The 25,221-nt window shown below is 32.4% G+C and overlaps 1 protein-coding gene across 7 annotated transcripts in view; it reads left to right on the top strand.

Moving 5' to 3' along the window:
• Positions 1–25,221, top strand: part of LOC145259781 (uncharacterized) — a 353,454-nt gene that overhangs the window by 311,697 nt on the left and 16,536 nt on the right. For 5 of the 7 annotated variants that reach the window (XM_080117540.1, XM_080117541.1, XM_080117539.1 and 2 more), the window contains exons 3-4: positions 7,489–7,575; positions 18,219–18,248. In XM_080117540.1, the coding sequence (XP_079973666.1) occupies positions 7,489–7,575; positions 18,219–18,248 (117 nt within the window). The remainder of the gene's footprint in view (positions 1–7,488; positions 7,576–18,218; positions 18,249–25,221) is intronic. The other 2 variants (XM_080117545.1, XM_080117544.1) reach the window with 1 other exon arrangement.

Raw genomic sequence — 25,221 nt, 5'->3', positions numbered from 1 at the left:
TTTCGAAGGTAGATTTCATCTTCAGTGTGTTCTTTGTTTCTTTTTTTTCTTTTTCTTCTTCCTTGCCATGTTGTAAATTTGGAGAAAGAAGTCTGTATAGAGCCGCGCGTTGTATTTGGCGGTTGTATTTTGAATTGGTTGAACTCTGCGCAGGTAACGCGAGAATAACGTCAAGAATGAGAGTTCAATATAGAAACGTTGTTTTAATTTGAATAAAATAAAATATGTATCAAGTGCGCTTGTTTATTTTCCTAATATTATGTTGTCATTTGGTTTCAAGCACACTTGATGCATATTTTCTTTTGTTATTGTTGTACCATGTTATTGGCAATATAATAATGTACTTTGCTAAAATTTATTAATAAAAAAAAAATATATTCTCAACACTAATATATTCCAGTTTGGAAGTTTGTTAAATGTGGAACATTTTCAGTTAATGAGTTAAACACGATTGTTGTGTTAAGTTTTTAATTTTAGTTTTTTGTGAAACTGCTTTTTTTTAATCTTCATTTTGGGAATCTGACAAGTATTTTTTTAATCTATAAGTACATTGATTTTTTTTTTTGAGAGAGAGAGAGAAGGGGAAGACGATAGAATTGAGACAGATGAGGGGAAAGACATTTCACTAAATGATGATGTCAAGGAGGCAGAAAAAAAAAATATAACTGGCAAACTTTTTGCCCGTATAGTGCAAAAATAATGTTTTTTATCAGATATACATCAAAAAACATTATTTTTGCACCAACCTAATATTTAAATTTTGGTTAATTTTTATATTAAATACTAATCTCTATTAATTTTTAACTGTGCATCGAACGAATAACATAATACTTAGTTTGCTGCACCTTATCATAACAAAGGTCCATATGAATTTTCAGCCAGATCGGCACAGTTTTTAATGAAAAAATTTCTAGAATTAATGTAGAATTCCTTAACTTAGTTCGCAGCACCTTATCATAATAAAAGTTCATACAAAATTTTAACCAGATTGGCCAAGTAGTTTTAGAGAAAAAGTGAAACAAGCAGACTGAGAAATATATGAAACTAGTGGGGGTACCCGGTGTTGCCTGGGTGTGTGTTGGTGGTATAGTAAGGACCCCCCCCCAAAAAAAAAACAAGTAGTAGTAGCAAGGGGAAGGGAATGAAAACAACAGTAGGCAGTGTGGGTGGAGAGAGGTGTTGTAAAAAAAAAAAGGTGGTAGTAGCAAGGGGAAGCTCGAACCTGTAACGCAAAGGAGGAAAAAAAATATGTAATGTCTTAGCCGATGCGTCCATGGCTAAACCGCAAGTCAAGAGTGTTGAAATAAAGCGTGGTCAACCCAACGGAGACAATAGCTTGCAAAAATGTTGCCAACAAAAGCGACTCCTCCTTGTAGATAAACGGGCGAGTTGAGGGTGAAGGAATGAATGTTTTTTGGACAATTTTTTTATATTTGTCGTTCGAAAAACCAAGGTTTAAAGCGATACCGGTTTTGTCAGGATCCGTTACGTGTGTCGAAAGTTTTTGGCAGATATACAAACACACATACACGCACACATTTTGCCTTATATATATTAGACACTTTTATATATTAGATTTTTAGTAAAATGAGAAACGTTGTTATGATGATGAAGCATAAATTTTTTCGTCTTATTTTTTTTAATTACTTGGAGATTTTGAGTAGCTTTTTTTCTTTTTTGTAAATATACATACACGACATATACACATACCTAACTTTATATACAAAAATATATGTATTTTAAGGTCATAATTTGAGTATTTTCAAACCGCATCATGAAAAATACTCTATTTCACATCTAACATTTGAGGTGTGACAGGTCTCATGGGGTGCTGTGATATTTTGCTACAGAACTCGAATGTCACCAGATTGCATAGCATCTACAGTTTTTGTTTTTATAAATCCCCGTAGTCTCATGTTATAATATGTATAGAGCGAGAAGGTCATGGTATAATCAGAGAAATTGTGTCACATCCATCATTGTTGAAGTGTGGCAATTAGCCGGGATTAAAGTCTGTTTTACATGAGGAGGCAGGAAATCCAGCTCCCCCAAAAGGGTACTCTGGAAGGTAATAAAAATAGTCTTGAACAAACCTGTCAGAGATTCTGAGTAAGGGTGTAATGTGATAACCTGTAAGGAAATAGAGGAGAAATAATGATGATGATAATAATAAAGATGATGATGATAATGATAAAGATGATGATGATGATAAAATAATGATGATACTGATGATGATGATGATTAAGACATGACGATGATAATAAAGACAATGACGCCGATGATGATAATAGATGATGATGATGATGATAATAAAGATGATTTATATGCTGATTAAGACATGACTATGATGCTGATAATAAAGATAATGATGCTGATAAAGATGATGATAATATGCTGATTAAGGTATGATGATTATGATAGACGATGATGAAGACTGAATATAATAAAGATGATTGATATGCTGATTAAGACATGACGATGATGATGATAAAAACGACGATGATGATGCTAATATGCTGATTAGAACATGATGATAATAACAAAGTCATGATGATAATAAAGACAAAAGAACAAAAAACCTAAATTTTGTTGACTACATGTAATAAAGTATATGTAGTGTCGACACAGACTAACACCATACCAAATCGAGAAAGGTCAAGGATGATGGAAAGACAGAAGAGAGAAAGCACTAACCATACTTCAAATGGAGGAATGTAATGAGAATTGGGGCCTTGGGCAGGCTTATTGCTATCCAAATTCCAGTAAAGACCAGTGGTCATTTCCAATGAGAAATCAATGGCAACCAGCTGTTGTGATAACGCAAATTCATTTGTAAAGGTGGAGAATATTTTTTTAAAATCTGGGGAGAATTGTTGTCATCAGGGAACATCATCGGTTGTTAAGTTTTGAGACATTGTGTTGAGCAAAGATGGCGGCGTAGTTCAGATCAGTAACCAAGATGGCGGCCAAGAATTTAATGCGGTCCGTGACGTAGTAAACGGCGAACTGATTGAATCCAAAATTCGACAATTTTTATAATGATTTTGAAAGGTTTTCATTGGTTGTTCAGCACAGCCGTTGGTTATAAAAATGATTGGCGAATCCATTCGTCTCATACCCCCATTACAAGTCAAAAATATTTTACAGTTATTATCAATGAGTAATTACTGGTGATTATTTATGTAAGATCTCCTAGTGAGTAAATACTACTACTACTGATAATAATAGGGAGAACGATACTGGTACAAAAAGACAATGAAAAGGGAACCGCCACCAGCAACTACAGATCCATAACCTGCTTACCAACCATGTGGAAAATTTAAACAGCACAACTAAGAAAACACATTTAGCACTCCCTTAATAATTGTGAATTACTTCCTGAGAAACAAAAACGATGCTGAAAAGAGAAAAGAGGAACACGTGATCTACTATATATAGATGAAAGGATACTGAAGAGGTAAAAAGTAGAGGAAAAAAAACATAGCCATGGCATGGATCAACTACAAGAAAGCATATGACAAGATCCCTCACGTATGGATAATAGAATGCTTGAGGATGTACAGAATATCAGACAAGATCATCAAAAAAAACAAAAAAAAAAAAAAAAAAACAATGAGAACATGGAGATTTGAACTAAAAGCTAATGGACAATACATAACTGAGATAAAAATACAAAGAAGTATTTTCTAATGAGATTCCCTATCACCACTACTGTTCATCATAGCCATAATGCAGTTTAACAATATATTAAGGAAATGCCGAGCCAGATACAATTTTACTCATACAGATGAAAGAATGAACGATCTAATGTATATGACGACTTGAAAATTTTTGAAAGAAACAAAAAAGGAACTAGAGATGCTAATAGACATAACCAGAATCTTTGACGGAGACATCCAAATGGAATTCGGAATGGAAAAATGCACATTGTATCCTCAGTAATAACTGCCTTCCATAGTTGTTGTTATCTTAACCACATTTTTGGACAACTAATCCTTAGGCCTGCTTTGAGTAGGATTAGAAACTGCTATCTTCAGGCAATGCTCATCTGGAACTGTAGAGATGAATACTTTGCCATAGGCACCGAAGAAGGCCAGAGGATGAGTTGGCTGAAACATTGTGAAACAACAACAACGACTATGAAGATGAGGATAAGAGTCCGCAAAAGAATGAAATCACAAATTATGAAGCCTCATCTCAAAGGATTCCAAAAAACAAAAAAATATAATAGCCATTCGGTACATACCCAACAATGGAAAACCAGATAAGAACCCAAAAATTGGATTTATAAAACCATAAAAATTCAACCTTGATTGCCTTTCGGGGCCCATGGCACAGTGGTTAGAGGCGTTGAGTCTCTACAGTTCCAGATGAGCATCGTCTGAAGATAGCGGCCAGAGGATTAGTTGGCCAAAACGTGAGACAACAACTATGGAAGGCAGTTATTACTGGGGATGCAGTTCCAAGACTCAGCATTCCTATCCCATTGTAGTTAATCATCTGAAGAAGGCAAGAGGATAAGTTGGCCAAAATGTGGTGAAACAACAACTATGAAGATGGAGATATCCGTCCGCAAAAGAATGAATATGCATAGCAGAGCGTTACCAAAATTGACTAAAAAAGGAGTCTATCATGCATGTGTATGCAATGTGATGATGTGTGGAAGATAAAGCTGGATATTGAGGGTTGAGGATATGTGTTGCATGGAGAGAAATGTTAACAAAATTATGCAATGTGTAATATGAGTTTTAAAGTCAAGCTTAGATCTGATGACTTCAAAGAATAAAGTCTGGACAGTAAAGGGAGATGTTTTCTATGATTGTCTTTTTAAACAAACCTTTATATAAACATTGGTGTCTTAGTGGATTTGTCAGTAAATAAGAAATAACTTTGGTTAATAAAAGAGAACATGATTGTATAACAGTCTATAGATATTGTTTTTGATTTTGTTAAATTTCAAGATTGAATTTCGTATAGTTTTTTAAAAAGTGCCAGACTATTTCTTAGAACCCTGCTTGCATTTTTTATTTTTTCGAATGGGATTAGCAGTTGTCCAATTCGACACGGTGACTTGATCAAACAAGAATATGCGACAGTGATATTCAGTGCAGACAAGCGTCTTGGTTTGACCTTCATTCTTGATCTGAAATGGAGCACATACATCAAATCCGTTGCCGAGGTTGCTGGAAAAATAGTTGAATCATTCTACCACTCCAGAAGATATCTCACTGCCGGCGCAATCCTCTACCTGTATAAGAGCCAAGTATGTTCGAGGATGGAGTACTATTGCCACATTTTGGTAGTAGCTGCTTGGAGCATGCTGTCCTGTCTTAACAGAATTTAAAACTGGCTTCTTAATCTAGTAGATGATGCCATTTTCTCTTCCTTGCAACAACCTCTTTCACACAGAATAGATGTTCTGAGTTTGTCTCAGCTCTATCGTTATTTTCATGGCAAGTGCTTGACTGATATCCAATCTATGCCACCCCACCCCCCTGCCTTGCCAATAATTTCCCAAAAAATACTTGTCAAGCCAAAACAACTACAAAAAATTTCCACCAATCTCTTTTGATGCCTAAACCTAAACATGGATTCCATGAACAAAACTTCTTTCCTAGAACTGCCTGCCCGTCGAACTCTTTTCTGCTGATCTGTTTGCCAGCAGACTGTCATCTTCAAGTCCAACATAAACAAGTTCTTATTATTAAACCGTCCTCTTAGATAATCTGATTATATCAAATTTTCACTAATGATTACTATGCTATTGTTTCAATGACTTCTGTACACTCATAACCTTTATCCTTGAGTGGCCTCTGGGCCTTGATATGTGGTGACTCCTTTGTAAAAAAAAAAAAAATAAATAAATAAAATAAAAAAATAAATAAAAGAACATCGATTAGCATTCCAGCCTTTCAACGGTTTATAAAAATGTCTTCCCATGTGGATTGCTGGTCTGTCGTTCCTGTGTCTCAGCAGAAAAAGCTCTCATTCGCTCTTTGAGGTCATGGCTCCTAGGTCAAGACACCATACTTTTCATCACTTGGCGTAATTTCTCTCTGGTTGAGAAAAGCCAACAATTCATTTACTCATTTAATTTCTCCTCGGTTAAGGAGACCCCCCCCCCCCGCCCCAATTTCCACTCAATAAATAAACCTTATGGTTCTTCCCCTCACGTAATTTCTTATTTGTCAATATGCCCTATAACTCGACCCCTAACATAATTTCTTGTTGGTCAATAAAGGCTATGGTTATTTCCCTAAAGTAGTTTCCCATTGGTCAATAAAACTTACGATTATTTCCCTAATGTAATTTCTCATTGGTTAATATGCTCTCTAGCTCGATCCCTAACGTAATTTCTTGTTAGTATAATAAACGCTATGGTTATTTTCCTAACATAATTTCTCATTGGTCGATAAACCATTCTATTCACTCCTTTTCCTTGAGGTAATTTCTCCTCGACCGATAAACCCACCTAATATAAATTCCCAGTCAAAAACCCAGAATGTCTACCATCTTCCTTTTAGCATAATTTTTCTCAGTCAAGAAACCCCACCATTGCTTCTCTTTGTCTAGTCAAGAACCTTTTTACTTTAAATTATAACTATTTTCATAATAAAAGATCAACTTTTTCATCCATTCAAAATACGAGTCCATAATTTCTTTTTATGAGAACGTATTCACCACAAAATCACTGATATTGATTATTTCTATGAGTAACTATGGCAACCTGTTGAATGAATGAATAACATAAGAATAGTTTAATTTTTGGTGACATTAGAATATAAATTCTTTGCACCACATTGGCCAATGATTGGGAAATACATAATTCAACAAACGAATGAATCTTGTCATTGTATTGGATAGGATTGGGAGGACAAGAATAGGGAAGCTTTAAATTGAGGTGAGGCTTTCAATTTCAGGAAAGAGCTGGGTATATCTTTCATTTGGGAAGAAGTGGAAACAATCTTTGTTTTAGGAGGAGGTCGAGGCAATCTTTGGTTGGGGGGGGAGGCCGAGGCAATCTTTGGTTGGGGAGGAGGCCGAGGCAATCTTCAATCATCACACTGCATACATTTCCCTTAGTTGACAGTGGTATAAAACCAAAATACAATAAAATGAGCGAAAGCCATAAGTCAATGTGTAAATATGTCAAACAACAATAAGAAATTATGACTTTAACACATGTTTGACTTCCTAAAGATTTTTAAAAAAAAAAAACTCTCACGACTTATAAAATTTGTGATTCATTTTCAATAAATGATTCATCCATTCGTGTCATATGTTACCTAAATGATTTAAATGGAATGGAATCGTTTGATTCTCTTATAAAAAGAACAAGAACTAATGAAACTTGACTTACTAACTCTACCTAGCCATTTTTTTTTAACCTTAATATTTGTAAGGAATATTTTTTTATGATTATTTTCTTTGTTAACCCTGATCACAGCATAATGTTTCCTTATTTATTTATTGTTTTTTTTTTTTCAGTGAAATCGATTTTTCGGCAATCTACAAGAAAGCGTCTAAAAAATTGACCAGACTAGCAAAAAAGGCCAGGAAGCGTCTACAGAAATGGTAACTATTTTCTCTATCACTTTCATGCATTTGTCGCCGGAGGGAGGGGTATACTTCTTATCAAGATAAACAGTGTAATCAGTTTCCTTCATCTACATGCTAATGCATTTGGAGAAAAGTATGAACCTACAACCCTCGAGCGGTTTTTAACCTCGATGCGTGGTGAAATATTAGTTAAAAATGAAATTAATTAAAAAGAAAAATGTTTGAATTCAATAAATCGTTTTTGGCATTAAGCATTGCAAAAAGGGTTGATATGCCGTAAAACAAAGCTTTAATACTTGCAAAAATCTCATCAGTTAAGGAATCAAGACCTTGGTTAAAAACAAATGATGGTCTATAATAGGCATGCCAAATTCATAGGAGTTGATTTGTATTATCATGAGTCGCAAAAGTTGAACACATTTTAATAAAAATTTTGGCACGCCTGCATTACATGGACGGCGCCATTTTTTTTTTTTTTTTTTTTCTGTGTTTCACTAAACTGTTGTCAGTTGGCACTTCTCGGTCAAAGTGACAATAAGTCAACCAAGTTCATTCATTTCGTTCCATTCAAATAGTTTACTAATTTAAAAATGAAAACTACCATATATATATATATATATATATAAACTTTGTTGACCCTTTTTTCATTTAAATTATTAAATTGTTCGGAAAAAAAAATTTACTTTTACTTTAATAAAAAAAATGTTTAGGGAAAAAAAATCCAACGTTGCTTTAATTCAAAAATTGTTTAAAATTATATTTTCTTACACAGACTTTTCAATAAATGTTTTTACAATTATGTATTGATACATTTTTATACAATGGAGATTTGGGTTTTCACATATTTTTGGTGTTTGGAAAAAAAAAATCTTATTTATTTTCTGTGTTATTTGACCAAGAAGATATTGGAATTATTACCTAACAATGGCACCGTTCGTGTAATGTAGGAGTGACAAAATTTTTGGTATTTTTTTTTCTTGATTTCAAAACATGGGCAAATTCAAGTAATAATATACGTGTAGTTGAACAAAAGAATATAATGAAAATTTTTACAGTTTTCATCTGTTTCAATGCAATAGCAAAAAATGCGTTATACGTAGATTCATAACTGACATTCATCAACAAGAATTCAAAGGCTTTCGCTATTATGTTTTTGCAAAACTCTTTTTGGTTAATTATTTTCTAATTAATTTTTTAAGGATTAAAATCTTAAAAAATATTTTGTAGTTAGAAATAAAATAATTTTGATTTTAGCTGAAACTTAACTCGAACTGAACTAATCAACCAATCAATTTCCTGAAGAGTGTTGTTGTTATGCACATAATGAAATAATTAACTTCATTAATTTAGCATTTAATTAGCTTAAAAAATTATTTAAAAAAAGCATAACATAATATTTTTAGTTTAATTAAAAAAACATAACACATTTTTAGTTTAATTAAAAAAAACATAACATATTTTTAGTTTAATAAAAAAAACATAATATTTTTAGTTTAATTAAAAAAACATAATATTTTTAGTTTAATTAAAAAAAACAATATTTTTAGTTTAATAAAAAAAAACATAGCATAATATTTTTAGTTTAATTAAAAAAACATAGCATAATATTTTTAGTTTAATTAAAAAAACATAGCATAATATTTTTAGTTTAATTAAAAAAACATAACATAATATTTTTAGTTTAATTAAAAAAAAACATAACAGCATAATATTTTTTAGTTTAATTAAAAAAAACATAACAGCATAATATTTTTTAGTTTAATAAAAAAAACATAGCATAATATTTTTAGTTTAATTAAAAAAAAAACTCAAGTTGAAATTCTTTTAAAATTGACAGAAAAATAAATTTTTTACTTTTTGTTAAAGAACTGGTATTAAATTATTGATTCATAAATATTTTTTGTTTAAGAAAATATAAACAAAGTTTCAAGCTTAGAAAAGTTTAAAAATTGTTACGTTTTCTTTGTAATTTTAAAATATTTTGTTCAAGAAAAACAAATACTGTTTTTTAAAAATAAAATATCAGTAAAAAATTAAAATATTTTTTACAAAATATAATATTTAACAAGTCCTGTTTTACTTACAAATGAGTTTAAATTTTATAACCTTTCGAAAATTGCCATATTTAAATTTCATTTTTTTAATCCATAAATTTTTAATAAATTTTATTTCAATTTTATTTAAAGAAATAAATATCTTAATTTACTGAATTAATTGTAAAAATGTAAGCAAAACTTTAACTATTATGACAAAGTGTTAATTTGATGACGAATTGGTAATAGGACCAGCTGAAAAGATAAATTAATATTTTTTTGACCAGCTCATTACTACTTGAAAAATGCATTTTGAGACTTTATTATTTTTTTAAAAAATAAAACCAACAAAGATGAAAGTTTTTAAACAATAAAAAGTTTAAAATAAAAATATACTTTGATTGAATGAAGGCTGTTAAAAATTTTTTTTTTTTGTCAATTAAATTTTTCACTAAATTCAAAAGTCAAATTCAAACTTAAAAAATTTGAATAAACTAAATAAAAAAAATGCTTACCTGACAAAAATTAATGATAAATAAGTTGCTCCATGCTTGATTTACAAAAGATTGTAATTAAATAGACTTTATCTTTCATACATTTTTTAAATAAAATTATTTTCCTTTTTAGAGACAGATTAAAAAAAAAAGAAGTTTTTACCGCATTTTTAAAGGTAGATAATCCTCAAAATTCGCTATCACTATTCAACTTTCAGTTTAAATGAAGTATGGTAGCACTCACTTGATAAAAAATATAATTTTAAAAACATAAAAACTACACATTAGAATAAGGAAACTTTAGTTAATTTTAGTAGTTAGGCACACGCATACAAAAAAAAAAAAAAAAGAACATTTAGGCTAAATTATTATTTAGCTTAGATGTTTTTTTTAATATAAAACTTGACTGAAAATTATCTCCTCTCACTTTTACTACACCAAAACGTACCAAACCCCTGCCTATGAATTGTGAGAGAAACGAAAATCATTTATGTAGGCTGCAAGCATGTCTAAGATGGGCTGCATGTTTGACATGCTTTGAAATACTTTATATTATAGTTTCTATATATATATATATATATATATATATATATATATCCCTCTCCTAAAAATTGTCACCTATAGAATCATTATGATATATACGTTTTGTGTTTCAGAATTTATTTTTCTATATAGCTAATATCATTCTCATTGCACTTTTGTCAGTTTGCGATTTGCTCCATCAGTTTATTTTGATTAATTTGATACAACTTTAAAGCATCAAGATGGCTGGCGATTGTCTAAATATTTTATTTTTATCACAATCTTATTTAGTCATTCTTATTACGAAAACAGAAACTGGGAGTATAGAATGTATTTAGCTTAAAGTAACATAAGCTATTCTCAGAAACTCTCACATAATGATGTTCCCACGAAAACATATACACATGGTAAGTACTATTTTTTATGCAGCATACGAACAACATGAAAGGGGAAAGATTTTCTTTTATCAAACATTTTATAGACAAGTATTTTATCTTCAGGTTTTATATCCAAATCAAGAAATTTAGCTTATGTTCCTGTGTGTTCACAATTTAATTCTAACTCCTCTGAATATATAAAATGGTAAATATTTTCAAATTATTCGTTATCATTATTGCATTCAAACTCGTTAATAAATCGTCTGCAATTATAAGTGTTTAGATATATCATTTTTATTAACAAAAAGCAGGTTGCCCACATTGCCCGCTTGTAAAGTCCACTTAAATATGATATTTAAATTCATGCAGATTTCGTTTCTATTATTATAGAGCCAATTCTCTATTGATTATTATGTTGTACCCAATATATAGTAATGATTCCAAGTTTAAAAAAATAGAAATATGAAGTGGATGCCATCAACTAGAATCGAAACCAAAATATATACATTTCTAGCATTATTCATTATTATCTGAGCAAAATCCGTACACTTGTAGAAACTAAAAAAAATAACATTTTTAAACATATAAATGTATATTTGCGCATGCATTGAAGTAATACGTTTAGTCGACCTTGTCTGTCTGTCCGTGTGCAGAATTAAATTTTACTATCTAAAAAAGGTTTTTATTGCTAAAGAATTTCCTTATTGTTTTTTATTTTGTGGAAATTCTTTGATTACTAATTAATTTAAAACTTTAAACATAGCTTTAATAAAGTCGTGAGTTGGAAGCCATGTTTAGTTTCAGAAGAGTTTCCGATGGTTAGCTGTTCTATATAAATCCTGGAGATAAGGAGTTCTCAATAGACAACTGTTCTGTACAGGTCCGGACTTTAAAATTTTGTAGCCAAAGAGCAAAAGATTTTTCTCGTGTTGACACGAAAAAAATATTTGCAAGCTTGCTAAAAAGGTTTAATTTCTATGGAGCAATTCTGGTTTCTGATTGGTTGATAGCAAAACGTGAATTAATTTGATTTGTCAGTTTCTAGCAGCAGCGTTTATAAATAGAATCTCCCAACTGTAAGGGACCATACCCCTATTAGTAGTAAAAAATATTGCAACATTAAAGGTTTTGTGATACATATCGTGGAGACAACAATGAAACTAGTGCCAACTGTTCTTTTTGTGCATTTTAGGTATGCAATGCATACGTGGAACATTTTTGGCTTTTGATTAATTTTAGTTCTAGTTTTTCACAAATAACGGTGTTAAGAATAATACTATCAAATTTATAAGTATCTCAAACCTCACCTATAATTTACAAGTATCTCAAACCTCACCTATAATTTATACTTTTAACAATAAGCGTTGTATATTGTATCTTTTACAAAAAAAGTGGTAATAGTTGTTGCTTTATTAATAGAAACTATTACAAACTTATTTTGAAGTATTTTGAAGATCCAAAATTATCTGTGATTTTCTAAGGAATTTCTAAAAATTTAAAACACCTGGATATTATAGCTAACACAACTGAAGTCATGGATTTAGTAAGAGGTTAATATTTTTTCTCAAGTTCATGTTAGAAAAACGTTCAGATTGTGAGAATCCATTTTATTCGACATTATTCGGATTCATCGGACTACTGTTCTCATCTTGTGTGATTTTTCACAACGTTTTGTTCGATGTAACCTTTGACCTTCTTCAAGTGTATCTTGTCAAACTCTGGAATTTCGACGGAATTTCAAGCGGAATCATTTATTCCTTTATTTATATCACGGGAGTAGTGTGCTCTTGTTCCGTCAGCCATGATTGGATAGAGGTCCTAAGTAATTCGCAAGTGTATTTTTTTGGTCGCCTACACTGAAGATTGAATCTTCAAAGAATATCACTTTTTGCAATTGATTTTTCCAAATACTCTAACCACTGCATTATGGGTCCTTGCGGACAATTCTAATATGAATTTTAGTAGCCTTAAATCTATTTTTTATTTTTAGCTGTAAATATGACTATTTATTACTAATTATTACTATATATTAACGTCTCTCTCTCTCTCTCTTTTTATATATATATATATATATATATATTAATGTTTTTTTACTTATATATATTATCTATTGTCTATAATTACTGGTTCCCCGTGATGTAAATAAAGGGTTCTGCTTGAAATTCTGTCCAAATTCCCGAATTCAACAAAAACATTCTCAGTTCAACAAGATACACCTGAAGACTGAAACGTTGTGAAAATCACACTCAAGATGAGAACAGTAGTCTGATGAATAATAATAATATGAATAACCAATCCTCATCTCAAAACTTCAGAAACCTCAACATTATATATTATTTTTTAATTGGAATTCATTTTTTGAGATGAGCATTATATATATTAAGTTATTTTTATTTCGGACTACTAGTCTCATCTTTATTAGTTGCTGTTTTTTATCTTTTATTGGTTTGTTTATTCACATTTCACCACCTGACGAAGGCCAGAGAAATTAGTTGGCCGAAACGTTGTGAATAAACAATCCAATAAAAGATGAAAAACAACAACTAATAAAGATGAGACTAGTAGTCCGAAATAAAAATAAATTAATACTCAACATTATTGTTTTTGTTTTTTGTATTATATGTTTATGCGGTAGAGCATGCAGAGTTAGTTACGTCTATGTGGCTCTCACAGACAGATGTGCCTTTGTGTAAGATTTACATAAACACTCATCGAACGAACAACGGTTAAATGAAAAGAAAAACAAAACATTGTTTTTTCACACAAATGCATACTCTCTGCATTTTTACATACATGCACGGTTGGTGGTCTTTGTTCTTTAATCGTTGCTTTTCCATGTCTGTAGCCATTGATATTTGGACCAAACGCAAAGGGGCCCCACTCTGAAACTCACTACAGTTTGTATGCCATATATGAAGGACTTGTCTGAAAAACTTCAACAAATATGTAATCCATATGACATCAGGACAGTATTCAGGAGTTATTCAACTCTCCGGAAACAGCATGTGAGAGTCAATCCCCCTACAGAAAAAAATTATAACTAAGAACTGTGTATATGAAATTCACTGAAATTACAGACAGAAGAACGGTGGAGGGTAAGACAACTGAAAGAAGTAGCACATATGCTGGGGAATAACCAGTTACTAAGTAGACCTAGTATAGAATTTAATGTGATATGGGAACCATTAATTCTAAACAATATACAAGCAATAAGTAAAAACATTAATATATCTATATAGATATACGGTAATATATAGTAATAATTAGTAATAAAAAGTGAGATTTACAACTAGGATAAAATAGGTTTGAGGCTCCTAAAATTCGTGCAAGCACAGTGGTTAGAGTATTTGGAAAAATCAATTGTAAAAAGTGATTCTCCTGAAGGTTGAAGGTTCAATTCTCAGTGTGAACAACTAAAAAATGCAATTGTGAATTACTTAGGATCTCTATCCAGTCATAGCTGACAGAACAAGAGCACGCAACCCCCGTGAAGTAAATAAAGGGTTCTGCTCGAAATTCCGGCCAAATTCCCAAGCTTAACAAACATTCCCGAGTTCGACAAGATACACCTATAGAAGGTCGGAAGTTACATTGACTGAAATGTTGTGAAAATCACACCCCAGATGAGAACAGTGATCCGATGAATCCAAATAACCTAATAATATGAATAACCAATCCTCATCTCAAATTCAGAAATGTGAAATTCATACTAGTTGACATAATCTCTACCTACCGGCATAGGATTCTGATATATAATTGTGTCCTAGGCTGGTAAACTGTTTATGTTCAGTTGATTTGGTTATGATTCAGAGTTCTGATTGCAAGTCTGTTGTTCAATAGAAGGAAACAAGTATCATTATTTGTTTTAAACTAGAGTTGTTTGGAAGGAGAATCCTTTTATTAGTGACGATTGACATTGCAATTGCAGAAAAAATCAAACACCAGATTCATTTATTTGGCTTCTTCGAACTACTATTCTCATCCTGCAAACATTTTAGTCAATATAAGAACTAATAATATAAAGAGAGTAGAAAGTTGATCTCGAGTTTACTTTTGGCAACTGCATAAGTCTCACTTCCATTTTTTTGTCCTTTAGTCCTCACATTCCAGGAACGATGTTTCTGACAAAGAGGGAAGAATTGCTGTTTTCTGGGTCAGAATCTAGTCCATCTAACACTTATTGTTGACAAGTTTTTGAACTTGAAGTAGTATTTTTTTAAACTCTTTAAATTAAAGAGCTTCATGCCTTGTCTACAGTGATTTCCATTAAAAAAAAATAATACAAAAAATAAACTTCAACAGTTCTGAGGTTTTGAGATAAGAATTGATTATTTGCATCTTGTCAAACTCAGGAATTTTTCTGTCAAACTTGGGAATCTGTATGGAATTTCGAACGGAACCCTTTATTTTAATCGACGAGGCTAGCCATCTCTCGTTGAGGAGTACTTGGTGAAATTCAATTATAAAAGTTACATTCCTGGAGATTGAAGTTTAATCCTCAGTGTGGGCGACTCAAAAAGACAATTGCAGATTATTTAGGACTTCTTACGCAATCATGACTGACAGAATGAGAGCATGCTACCCCCATGAGTTTTAAAAAAAAAAAGGTGTTTTGTTCAAAATTTTGTGCAGATTCCTCGAGTTCAACAAGATACATTTAAAGAAGGTAAAAAATTATACAACCAAAACACTGTACAAATAAAACTCAAAATGAAAACAGTCGTCTGTAGAATCCAAATAATATGAAAGCCTCCAACTTCCTTTAAAGTGTGTTCTGTTGAATTCTGGGAATATTTATATTGAACTTGGGAATCTGTATGAAATTTTGAGCATAACCCTTTATTTAGTCAACAGGATCAGTGTTTCTCTCATTCTGTCATCTATAATTGAATAGAAGTCTTAAGTTATCTGTAATTGTATTGTTAGTATTGCCTGTACTGGAGATTAAACTTTCAATCTCCAGAAGAATGTCACTTACAACTGATTATTTCTTAACACTTTCATTCATTGCGCAATCTAAAACGTACAGAGACGAAATATTAAATTCTGTTTTTCATTTTGTAATCTAAAAGAAAACATAATTTTTACATATAGTTATATTGATGTGTTGGCGATAATGTACATTACTGAAATAAAATTCTGAAAAGGCTGTTGTGTTCAGTTTCACATCCATAATTTTAAGCTTTATACTTTTTTTCTTCTGATCATATGTAAAATCCTAGGGTGGACTGGTCTACTAAACAAAAATATCCAACCAGTTTGAGACCGTCGATAGCCTTTATTTTCTTCCTTTTAATTCTCTTTCCAAATACATCTTAACTTTCCTTTTTCTTTAACTCTTTTTTTCTCCTCTCTTCAAATAATTTCAATAAACATCTTACAACTTTTACAATGGATTTCATCTTTGTCTTGCTGTCACGTTGACACAAATATTTAAGTCGTGTTAGTTAAAGAGAAAACCGTTTAAGTAAATAGAAGTTATCTCCCTTTTCTCTTTACATTAAGGTAATAATGGTCTTTGTTCAAAATTCCCCCATATTATAAGATAAGAATAAAGAAAAATCTGTATGGTGTATGTACACACGACAAATTGAAAATATCACGTAAATAAAGTAGTTTTATTTTTAAATAAGAAAATCAAATATGATTAACAGAAACACATTGGGTCTCATCTGATTTCAAATTATGTGCATCTGGGACCTCATCGAACTCTTTACTTATGCATGATGAGTCATGTCTGACTTGAGGTAATTTAATTCATTGTCGTCCATTGACTTAAAATTATCATCATCTGGAGTCTCGTTCAACTTTAATTTATTAAAATCTAGGTTCTTTTCCGATTTAAGGTGATGCACATCCGGAGACTTACCCAAATTGAGTTAATGCACATCTGGTGTCTTGTTAGACGAAATGATGCACATCTGGTGTCTTGTTAGACGAAATGATGCACATCTGGTGTCTTGTTAGACGATGTGATGCACGTCTGGTGACTCGTTAGGCAAGGTGATGCACGTCTGGAGTCTTGTTAGACAAGGTGATGCACGTCTGGTGTCTTGTTAGACAAAGTGATGCACGTCTGGTGACTCATTAGACAAGGTGATGCACGTCTGGTGACTCGTTAGACAAGGTGATGCACGTCTGGTGACTCGTTAGACAAGGTGATGCATGTCTGGTGACTCATTAGACAAGGTGATGCACATCTGGTGTCTTGTTAGACAAGGTGATGCACATCTGGTGTCTTGTTAGACAAGGTGATGCACATCTGGTGTCTTGTTAGACAAGGTGATGCACATCTGGTGTCTTGTTAGACAAGGTGATGCACGTCTGGTGTCTTGTTAGACAAGGTGATGCATGTCTGGTGTCTTGTTCAATTATGTGATACACATCTGGTTACTCGTTAGGCAAGGTGATGCACATCTGGTGTCTCGTTAGACAAGGTGATGCACGTCTGGTGTCTTGTTCAATTATGTGATACACATCTGATTTCCTGGTCAATGATGTGATGCACATCTGGTGACTCGTTAGGCAAGGTGATGCACATCTGGTGTCTCGTTTGATGAGGTGATGCACATCTGGTGTCTCATTAGATGATATATTGCATATTAGGTGTCTTGTTAGATGATATATTACACATCTGGTGTCTCGTTAGACGATGTGATGCACATCTGGTGTTACATCTGACTCTATTTAATGCACTCCTGAGGTCTAGACCAGCACTATTGAATGTAAATTTGGGGTCTAGTCTGACTTTAGTTTAATGCACATCTGAGTGCTTGTCTGACATGAAGTGATCAACATGTCGGGTATGCCTGATTCGAGGTAATTCATACCTGATTCTTAGTCTAACTATTCCGTGCAGATTTAGGGTCTCATCCAGCTTGAGGTGATTCTCATTTGGGATTTTGTGCGGTTAGAACACTAGATGCAGACGTCTCATTTGACTCGATCGTTGCAGACATACGGGTGTAGGGTTCCTGCACTGCATGCATTTGTCTCATCTGACTGTAGTCGTACATATTAGTTTTCATCTTGCATGAATATTGCTTACGCGGGTTTTGTCCGACTTGAACTAATGTGTATCATTTAAGGATCATACAAAAGTGATCTTTTCATCATCGAAAACCAGAAATGAATTTCTTTTTGAATGAGGATGAATGAAGGGCTTTGTGTTTGCTGTTCTAAGTTTCAGGACACAATTTCTCCATCTTTCATTTCTCTTTTTGCAATTCTAGGACAACTGGTAAAAAAGGGAAGAAAACAAGGTAAGGTGTTCATTGTCAAACGGCACCCCTGTCTCTCTCTCTCTGTTAGACTCTTCCAAATTGCAATTAAAATATTTAAAAAAATAGCAAGAACACACTCTCTCTCTATCATTCTATCTTTATGATTTTGTCTCTCTCTTTCACTCTCTCTCTCTTTCACTCTCTCTCTCTCTTTCACTCTCTCTCTCTCTTTCACTCTCTCTCTCTCTTTCATTCTCTCTCTCTTTCATTCTCTCTCTCTTTCACTCTCTCTCTTTCACTCTCTCTCTCTTTCACTCTCTCTCTTTTTCACTCTCACTCTCTCTGTCATTTCAACACAAATGTTTAAGTCATTTTAGTTGAAGAGAAGGCCATTTAAGTAAAGTTCTATTTTCATTTCTCTTTATAAATGTTTTTTTAAAAAATTCACCCCATACTAAAAAACAGAATAAAGAAAACTGTATGTATGCGTGACAAATCGAAAATATTGTATTCCAAAAATCATGTAAATTGCTAAAGTAGTTTTATTTTTAAATAAGAAAATCTAATTTTATCATTAACAAGAAAGTGGTTGTCTTATCCGCCATTTTGAAAACAATTTAAACAAAAAAGTCCAAACAAAACAAAGGGAGACAACTGGACAATAATTCAAACTTTATGCCTATGAATTCCCATTAATCACTTAAAAATGATTTTCTTTATAAAAATGAAACTACTCGATCAAATCACATGATTTCTAGAATATGATATTTTTGTTTCATCAGGGGTATTTACATCATAGAGGTTTTTCTTTATTTTTATTTTTTTTATATATGGGTGGAATTCCAGACAAGAACCAGTAATACCTGCAATAGGCCTGACAACTGTGCATCTGGTATCAACAATTGGAACATGTGAAAGCCTTACTCTGTACTTTTATTAAATTTGGCTGCTTATCGTACTAATACTAAGATCAGAGGTCCTGGATATGACCTTAAACTATATCTGATGGTGAGGCCCCAGCTTGCGGGCTTTGGGGAGTGTGGAGCCACCTTTTAATTGCCATTGCTCCCAGGTCCACTTTGACCCAGAGTGGTAGTATCTGTTAGGGTCCCAACTATGGGTAAAATAGAAACAGACTTGAAAAAAAAAACAAATATATTCTATTAAAACATTGTTCTTTGAAATCACTGGATTTGGCATTAAATAATCTGAAAAGGATTGATATGCCGTAAAACAAAAACAACCAACCAACCAAGATCAGACTGCCATATTTATATATCCCCAGCAGAAAACTAATAACTGTCTAATATACTTAGCATGCATATGCAATCAATATTTTAAGATAATTTGCATATTGCTTTGCAAAAGGTCATTTCATTAATTAGCTATTCGCTTTTATTATTTTTTAATTGAATGCATGTTTTTGTTTTACTATATAATACATACATGAATTTATATCCGGCACAATCAGCACAAAATAATATATAGGTTCTCATTAGATAACCAAAATTAAGCAACATTGATCCTGGCCAGTACTAAAATGGGTGACCATTTCGAAATCATAAGCACTGTATGTATGAGGATGTCGACATCTCCCTGCAAGAACTGCCAAAACCTAACGTTGTCATCTCCCCTGACCAGGATAATGTGTGAGTGAAGATTGCTTGTGAACTTGCTATTCTCGTGAAACTTCTTCCTTTCGAGGAAGCTAGTTCAACCTACTTAGAGTAAATGCTGCTGTCATATATACATGTATTTATGGATAGTGTTTATATTATGGATAAAGGCTTAGCACTTTGTATGAAAAGTTTATCTGGTGAATTTACTTCTCAAGGATGTAATTCTTTGGGGTTTTTTTTTCTATTAAGTTTTAGTAAATAACTAGTCTGGGTGCCTGGTGTTGCCCAGGTGTTTGGAGGTGTGTGTTGAGCAAAAAAAAAAAAAATGGTAGTAGGCAGGTAGACTCAAACCGGTACCATGAAGGAGGAAAAGAATGTGAAAAAAAAGTGACGTCTTTGCTGTTGCGTCCATCGCCAAACCGAAAGTGTCGACGATTTAATTAAAGCTAGTCAATCGAAAAACAAGGGATAACTTTTGAAAATATGGGGGGGGGGGAAATGCCTAGTTGAAGATGAAGGAATTAATGTTTTTAGCCAATTTTTCGATGTTTATCATCTGAAAAGTCGAGCTTCAAAACTATACCGATCTTGTGAAAATCTGTTGCCTCTGTTGAAAGTTTTAGGCAGACATCCATCCATATATTCAAACAAGTGAGATTTATATTATGAATGATTACTAAGAACATTTTTAACAAGGGACTTGCTAATAAAATTTAGTAATTAACTAGTAGTAATACCTAGTATACCTAGTATTAAGAAACACCTGGCAACTACGAGTGTCATTCCAAAAGTAAAGCCTCCTATTTTTTCTTTAACTTAAACAGTTGAAGAACTACGAAGACAGAAGTGATACCATTAAAGCAAACAACCTTTTGTGTTTTGTGAGAATTTATTTTTCTACATAGTCAACACCATTCTCAATGTACTTCTGCCAAGAATATATGACGCACATCGCATATATGACGACTAAGGTTGCTTTCTTAGAGTCTCACACCATCAATATTTCCATCCATCCATCGATCCATCCATCCATAGCCCTTGAACTCCTGGAGGGGCATAGGCCATCTACAACTTTTGTAGATGCTTTTGTAGCGAGTTCTTTTTATAGGGTGAGGGTGCTGGCCCCATGCCCATTGCCCAACCTTCCCAGAAGGTACATACAGCGCCTAGCCTTGCCAAATGGTCTCCCATTTTGTACTGGCCAGGCTCAACGTTGCTTACCTTCGGTGATCTGGCAAGAACCGGTGTGTCAACGTGATTGTGCCGTACACCATCAATGTTTACAAAAGGAAAATGGAACTTTCAGGTCATGAATGCATAAGTTCAGTCATCATAACAATGCAATTTGCAATTGCTTTCTGATCAATTTGGGTGGAATAAAAAAGTGCTTTACTTTTGAAACGATCCTCATCTAAAAAAAAATAATCCATAAATGCAATTATCCAAAGAAAAATAGAATAACTCAATAGATACAAAAAAAAGATCAATTTATTTGCCATAAATTAAGGAAATTTTTGGATGATGTTGCAGGAAACAAAAATTATGCTAAATGTTTGAGATTTCAAAGATTTTGCATAATTTTTGTTTTCTGCAAATATCATCCAAAAATTTCTTCATAGGAAATGAATTTGATAATGTAAACACATTGTTTCGGGTAAATTTTCGAGAAGATATTGTAAAATAATGTTAAAAAAATGTGTAGCATCAACAAAACATAACTGAGACACGAGAGACAGTTTGTAGCACCATCAATTAGTTTATTGCCTACTGATACGCTTTTTGTTATTGTTATTGGGTGAGGCAGACTTCTGCATAGAGCTCATAAGGATTGTGCCTCAGGATTGTCTGGTCTGCATGAAGTCCTCTTCAGTTGTCACAGCTGTTTGTTGACTGGCATGATTGCAGATTTTTATGCTGGACACTGAGAGCAGCAGGGCTTAGCAGTTGCATGTGATATTGAGTAAGATTTGCCACAAGACATGCAAAAGAATGACACAAAAATAACATTTTCATTTTTGACTCGATTCATTTGCAGTTCCGCACCTGACATGTCTTTGCTTGCCACGTGCTAAGGCAGACATGACAGATCCTAAATAATGACTTTTCCTGGATCTTCAACTGACTCCTATTTATCAGGTAGCTCTGACATTACCACATTGCCACTGCTTCTACCCCATAATGAAAGATTTTGATTTTTGGAATGTATTATTGCTGTAGTTGCCTTTGTTAGTTCACATAAGACACAAAAGAAAACATGTACAATCGTTATGCTTTTAGTTTTTAAGAGTTTTCTTTTGTTTTTTTAATGCTCCATATATAACAAAATTCAGTTGTTAGTCCATTATTGCTATAGTATTCAGTCTGCAATTCCGACATCTATGGCACTTTTAATGACTTTGCATGTGTGTGTGCCTTCGTATGTATCATTGGCTTAATATATACTTACCTATCCATTCCATTCTTATCTCTTCACCTGTTTCTCTTTCTCTGGAATTTTGTGTCTATTTACCTATGTCACTTGCATCACGATTGACGTCACCAACATTCTGCACATTTTCCTTTGTTTCCAACACAAAAGATAATACGGATCAGAATCTGGATGATTGACTGGCATCAGAAAAAATAAAAATTCTTAATGCATTTTGCATTTTATTAAATTCATAACAAAAGCTTCAAATCTGCACTTCTTTGCCAGTAAATCCTGAAACTAATTTAAACCTCTCCCCACCAAATCCAGAAAGAGTACTTCAATATGACAGGACAATAATCATCATACCTTCTCCAGTTTTCTTGCATAGTTGCCAGGCCTGTTATGGGTATTGCCTTGATTTATAAAACATTTAGCAGTAACAATCGTTTTTTCTTTTATGCTTCCAAGATTTTCTTTTCTTAATTAATATTACTCCACTTATCTGCTACTTTTCTGTCACTAAATTCTATAGAATTGTGTCATGTCGTTATCGGAGAAAAGTCCTCTGGATAACTGTAATAATCTTAAAATATGTGCCAAAGAGAAACAATGTTGACAAAGTGTATCGCATATTTTTTTTTTTTTTTACTTTTATAACTTTTTTTTGTTTGTTGGTTTGTTTATTTTTCTAAATTATATATTAATTCGGTTTATTTATGTTTTTTTTTTTTTTTTTTTTTTTTTTTTTTTACTTATCTATAAAGCTATTTTATGTTTGTACGTACATATTTAGACAAATGAGATCCTCCTATTGTTAGGTACACCTAAAAAAAAATAATTATTTTTCCTGGACTGGAGAAGTAGGAGTTATTGCCCTTGGAGTAGAGAAGAGTCGGCCATGACAGTTGGGTAGATATACAAACTTTAAAATGTCATGTAGCTTTTACTTTACCATTTAATCCGTAAGTTGTTAAATGTTTTAAAGGTTATAGTTCATCCATTGATGATTTTTGAGTGGTTATTAAACCGATAACATGTATTATCAAAATGTAACACCTATTAATAGATGGTGATTAATCTGATGTCTGTAAAGTAAACAATTCCAACTATCATTTAAAAATGAATTGAATATTTACTGTCTAACACAATCATCATTTTTGTTTATGATTATCCATTTGTGTTTTTCTGACGTAGATAGTGACATTGGTATTGTCTGTCACTGCATGAGTGTTTTTTTTTTTTTTTTTTTTTTTTTTGTGTGTTTTGTTCGGTAGTGGTAGTCGTAGAATCGTCGACAACGTAACTGTTAACGGTCCTTCTCTTTTATTTTATTTTACTGCAGTCAAATTTCTCAAAAATCAACGGCCCCTTTCCTAGGGACAAACATCTGATCTCTATACGAGACGCACAGATATCATCAAATTTTCCATTAAAGTTCTCCTTTACATCTCAAACCATGAGTTACTAAAGAAGTTGTGAACATAATTTTCCTCCTCCCAATTGACCATTTAAATATGCTATATTTTTATTGTGGTCTTTTGGTCTTACCAGATTCCAGGACAAGAATTGATCTGGTCTGGTGGAGTATCCAGTTTCGTGTTGTTATTTGAGATAACATCACTTGAAGAAGGTATATTATTTCTCATAAAAACAAGTGTGTGTTATCCATGCAGAGGAAATCTTAATAACTCTGCAGATACAAAATGCGATTTTGAATATTAATATTTAGGGAAAAGTATCCTCGTGCCAGGTTGTTCTGACTAACTCGTGTACACTGAGACCTTAGACACTTGAGAATAGTATCTAATAGGAATTCAAGCCGTTACCTTGTTGGCTTTGCTGATCTTGTGCAGTTCTTAGGAAGTCCATCCTTTACCTTATCTCTTTGAGAAGTGCTTTGTTTATTACTAATTGCCTGAGGCATCCTTACCGGGAAATATTGACCGGGCTTCCCAGATATTTGCAGGCCAGAGCGCTCTTCTTCTATGATGCTGACTCTTTAATCCCACTTTCTGAACCTTGTGTCACATCATCCCACGGTGGGAGGAAGGGAGGTGAGCATCATCCCACGGTGGGAGGGAGGGAGGTGAGTAACTTTCTCTAGTGTAATTTGACTGAACTAGCTGTATCTACTCGGCGTTGCTCAGGATTCTTTTTTACATTTATTTTCCGTTTTTTTTTCTTGTCTTTCTTTTTTAAACTATATGAAATTTCTATTTTTATTATTTTTTAAAAAATTTAATCAGTGCAGTATCGTTTGGTCAATAAATTACGGATTGAATAAAATTTTTTTAAAAAACTGTAACTAATCGTTAAGACTTTTTTTGTATAAAATTTTATATGAAAGGGAGATAACTCTGTTTTGATAAAAACCTTGGTTTTGATTTATTTTTAGTTATCACTTCGTAAATATTAATTGAATCAATTTTTTTTTTTATAAAAGGTCTTTCTGCATAAAATTTAGCTAACAATGAAGGGGAGATCATTCTATTTTGAAATGTGAATTATTTCCTTGTTTTATTTTTATCACGTTATCATTAAGTCAATAAAATTATTGGCGTTATTTAATCAAATTGTTATAAAATTATAACTAATTGTTGTTAAGGTAATATTGTTTTAATTTACTTATATATATTTTTTATGTAAAAAATTTAATATGTAATGATTAGCTAAAAATTTTAAAATAAAAAGTTGACTTTCTATTTTCGATAATAAATGCATCAAACACAACCTGAATACGTCATAAACAATGAAATTCAACTCTTCTGATATTTAAATGTAGCCATTTGTATTAAAAGATTATCGTTTCTTTCATATTTAAAAATAATTAACTAACTAATCAAGCCAGTAACATTGCAATAAAAAGTAAGTTCGATAACCGCAATAACATATATCAATTAATCAGTCGAAACATTCATATAGAAGCAGAGGATTTATTTAGCCATTTTAGGGCTGTTAAACAGGAAACGGGGTAAAGAGAGGA

The sequence above is a fragment of the Euprymna scolopes genome, chromosome 35 (genome assembly GCF_053919585.1).
Source record: "Euprymna scolopes isolate OS-2025 chromosome 35, ASM5391958v1, whole genome shotgun sequence".
Lineage (NCBI taxonomy): Eukaryota > Metazoa > Mollusca > Cephalopoda > Sepiida > Sepiolidae > Euprymna > Euprymna scolopes.
This window is presented reverse-complemented; position numbering and strand designations above follow the sequence as displayed.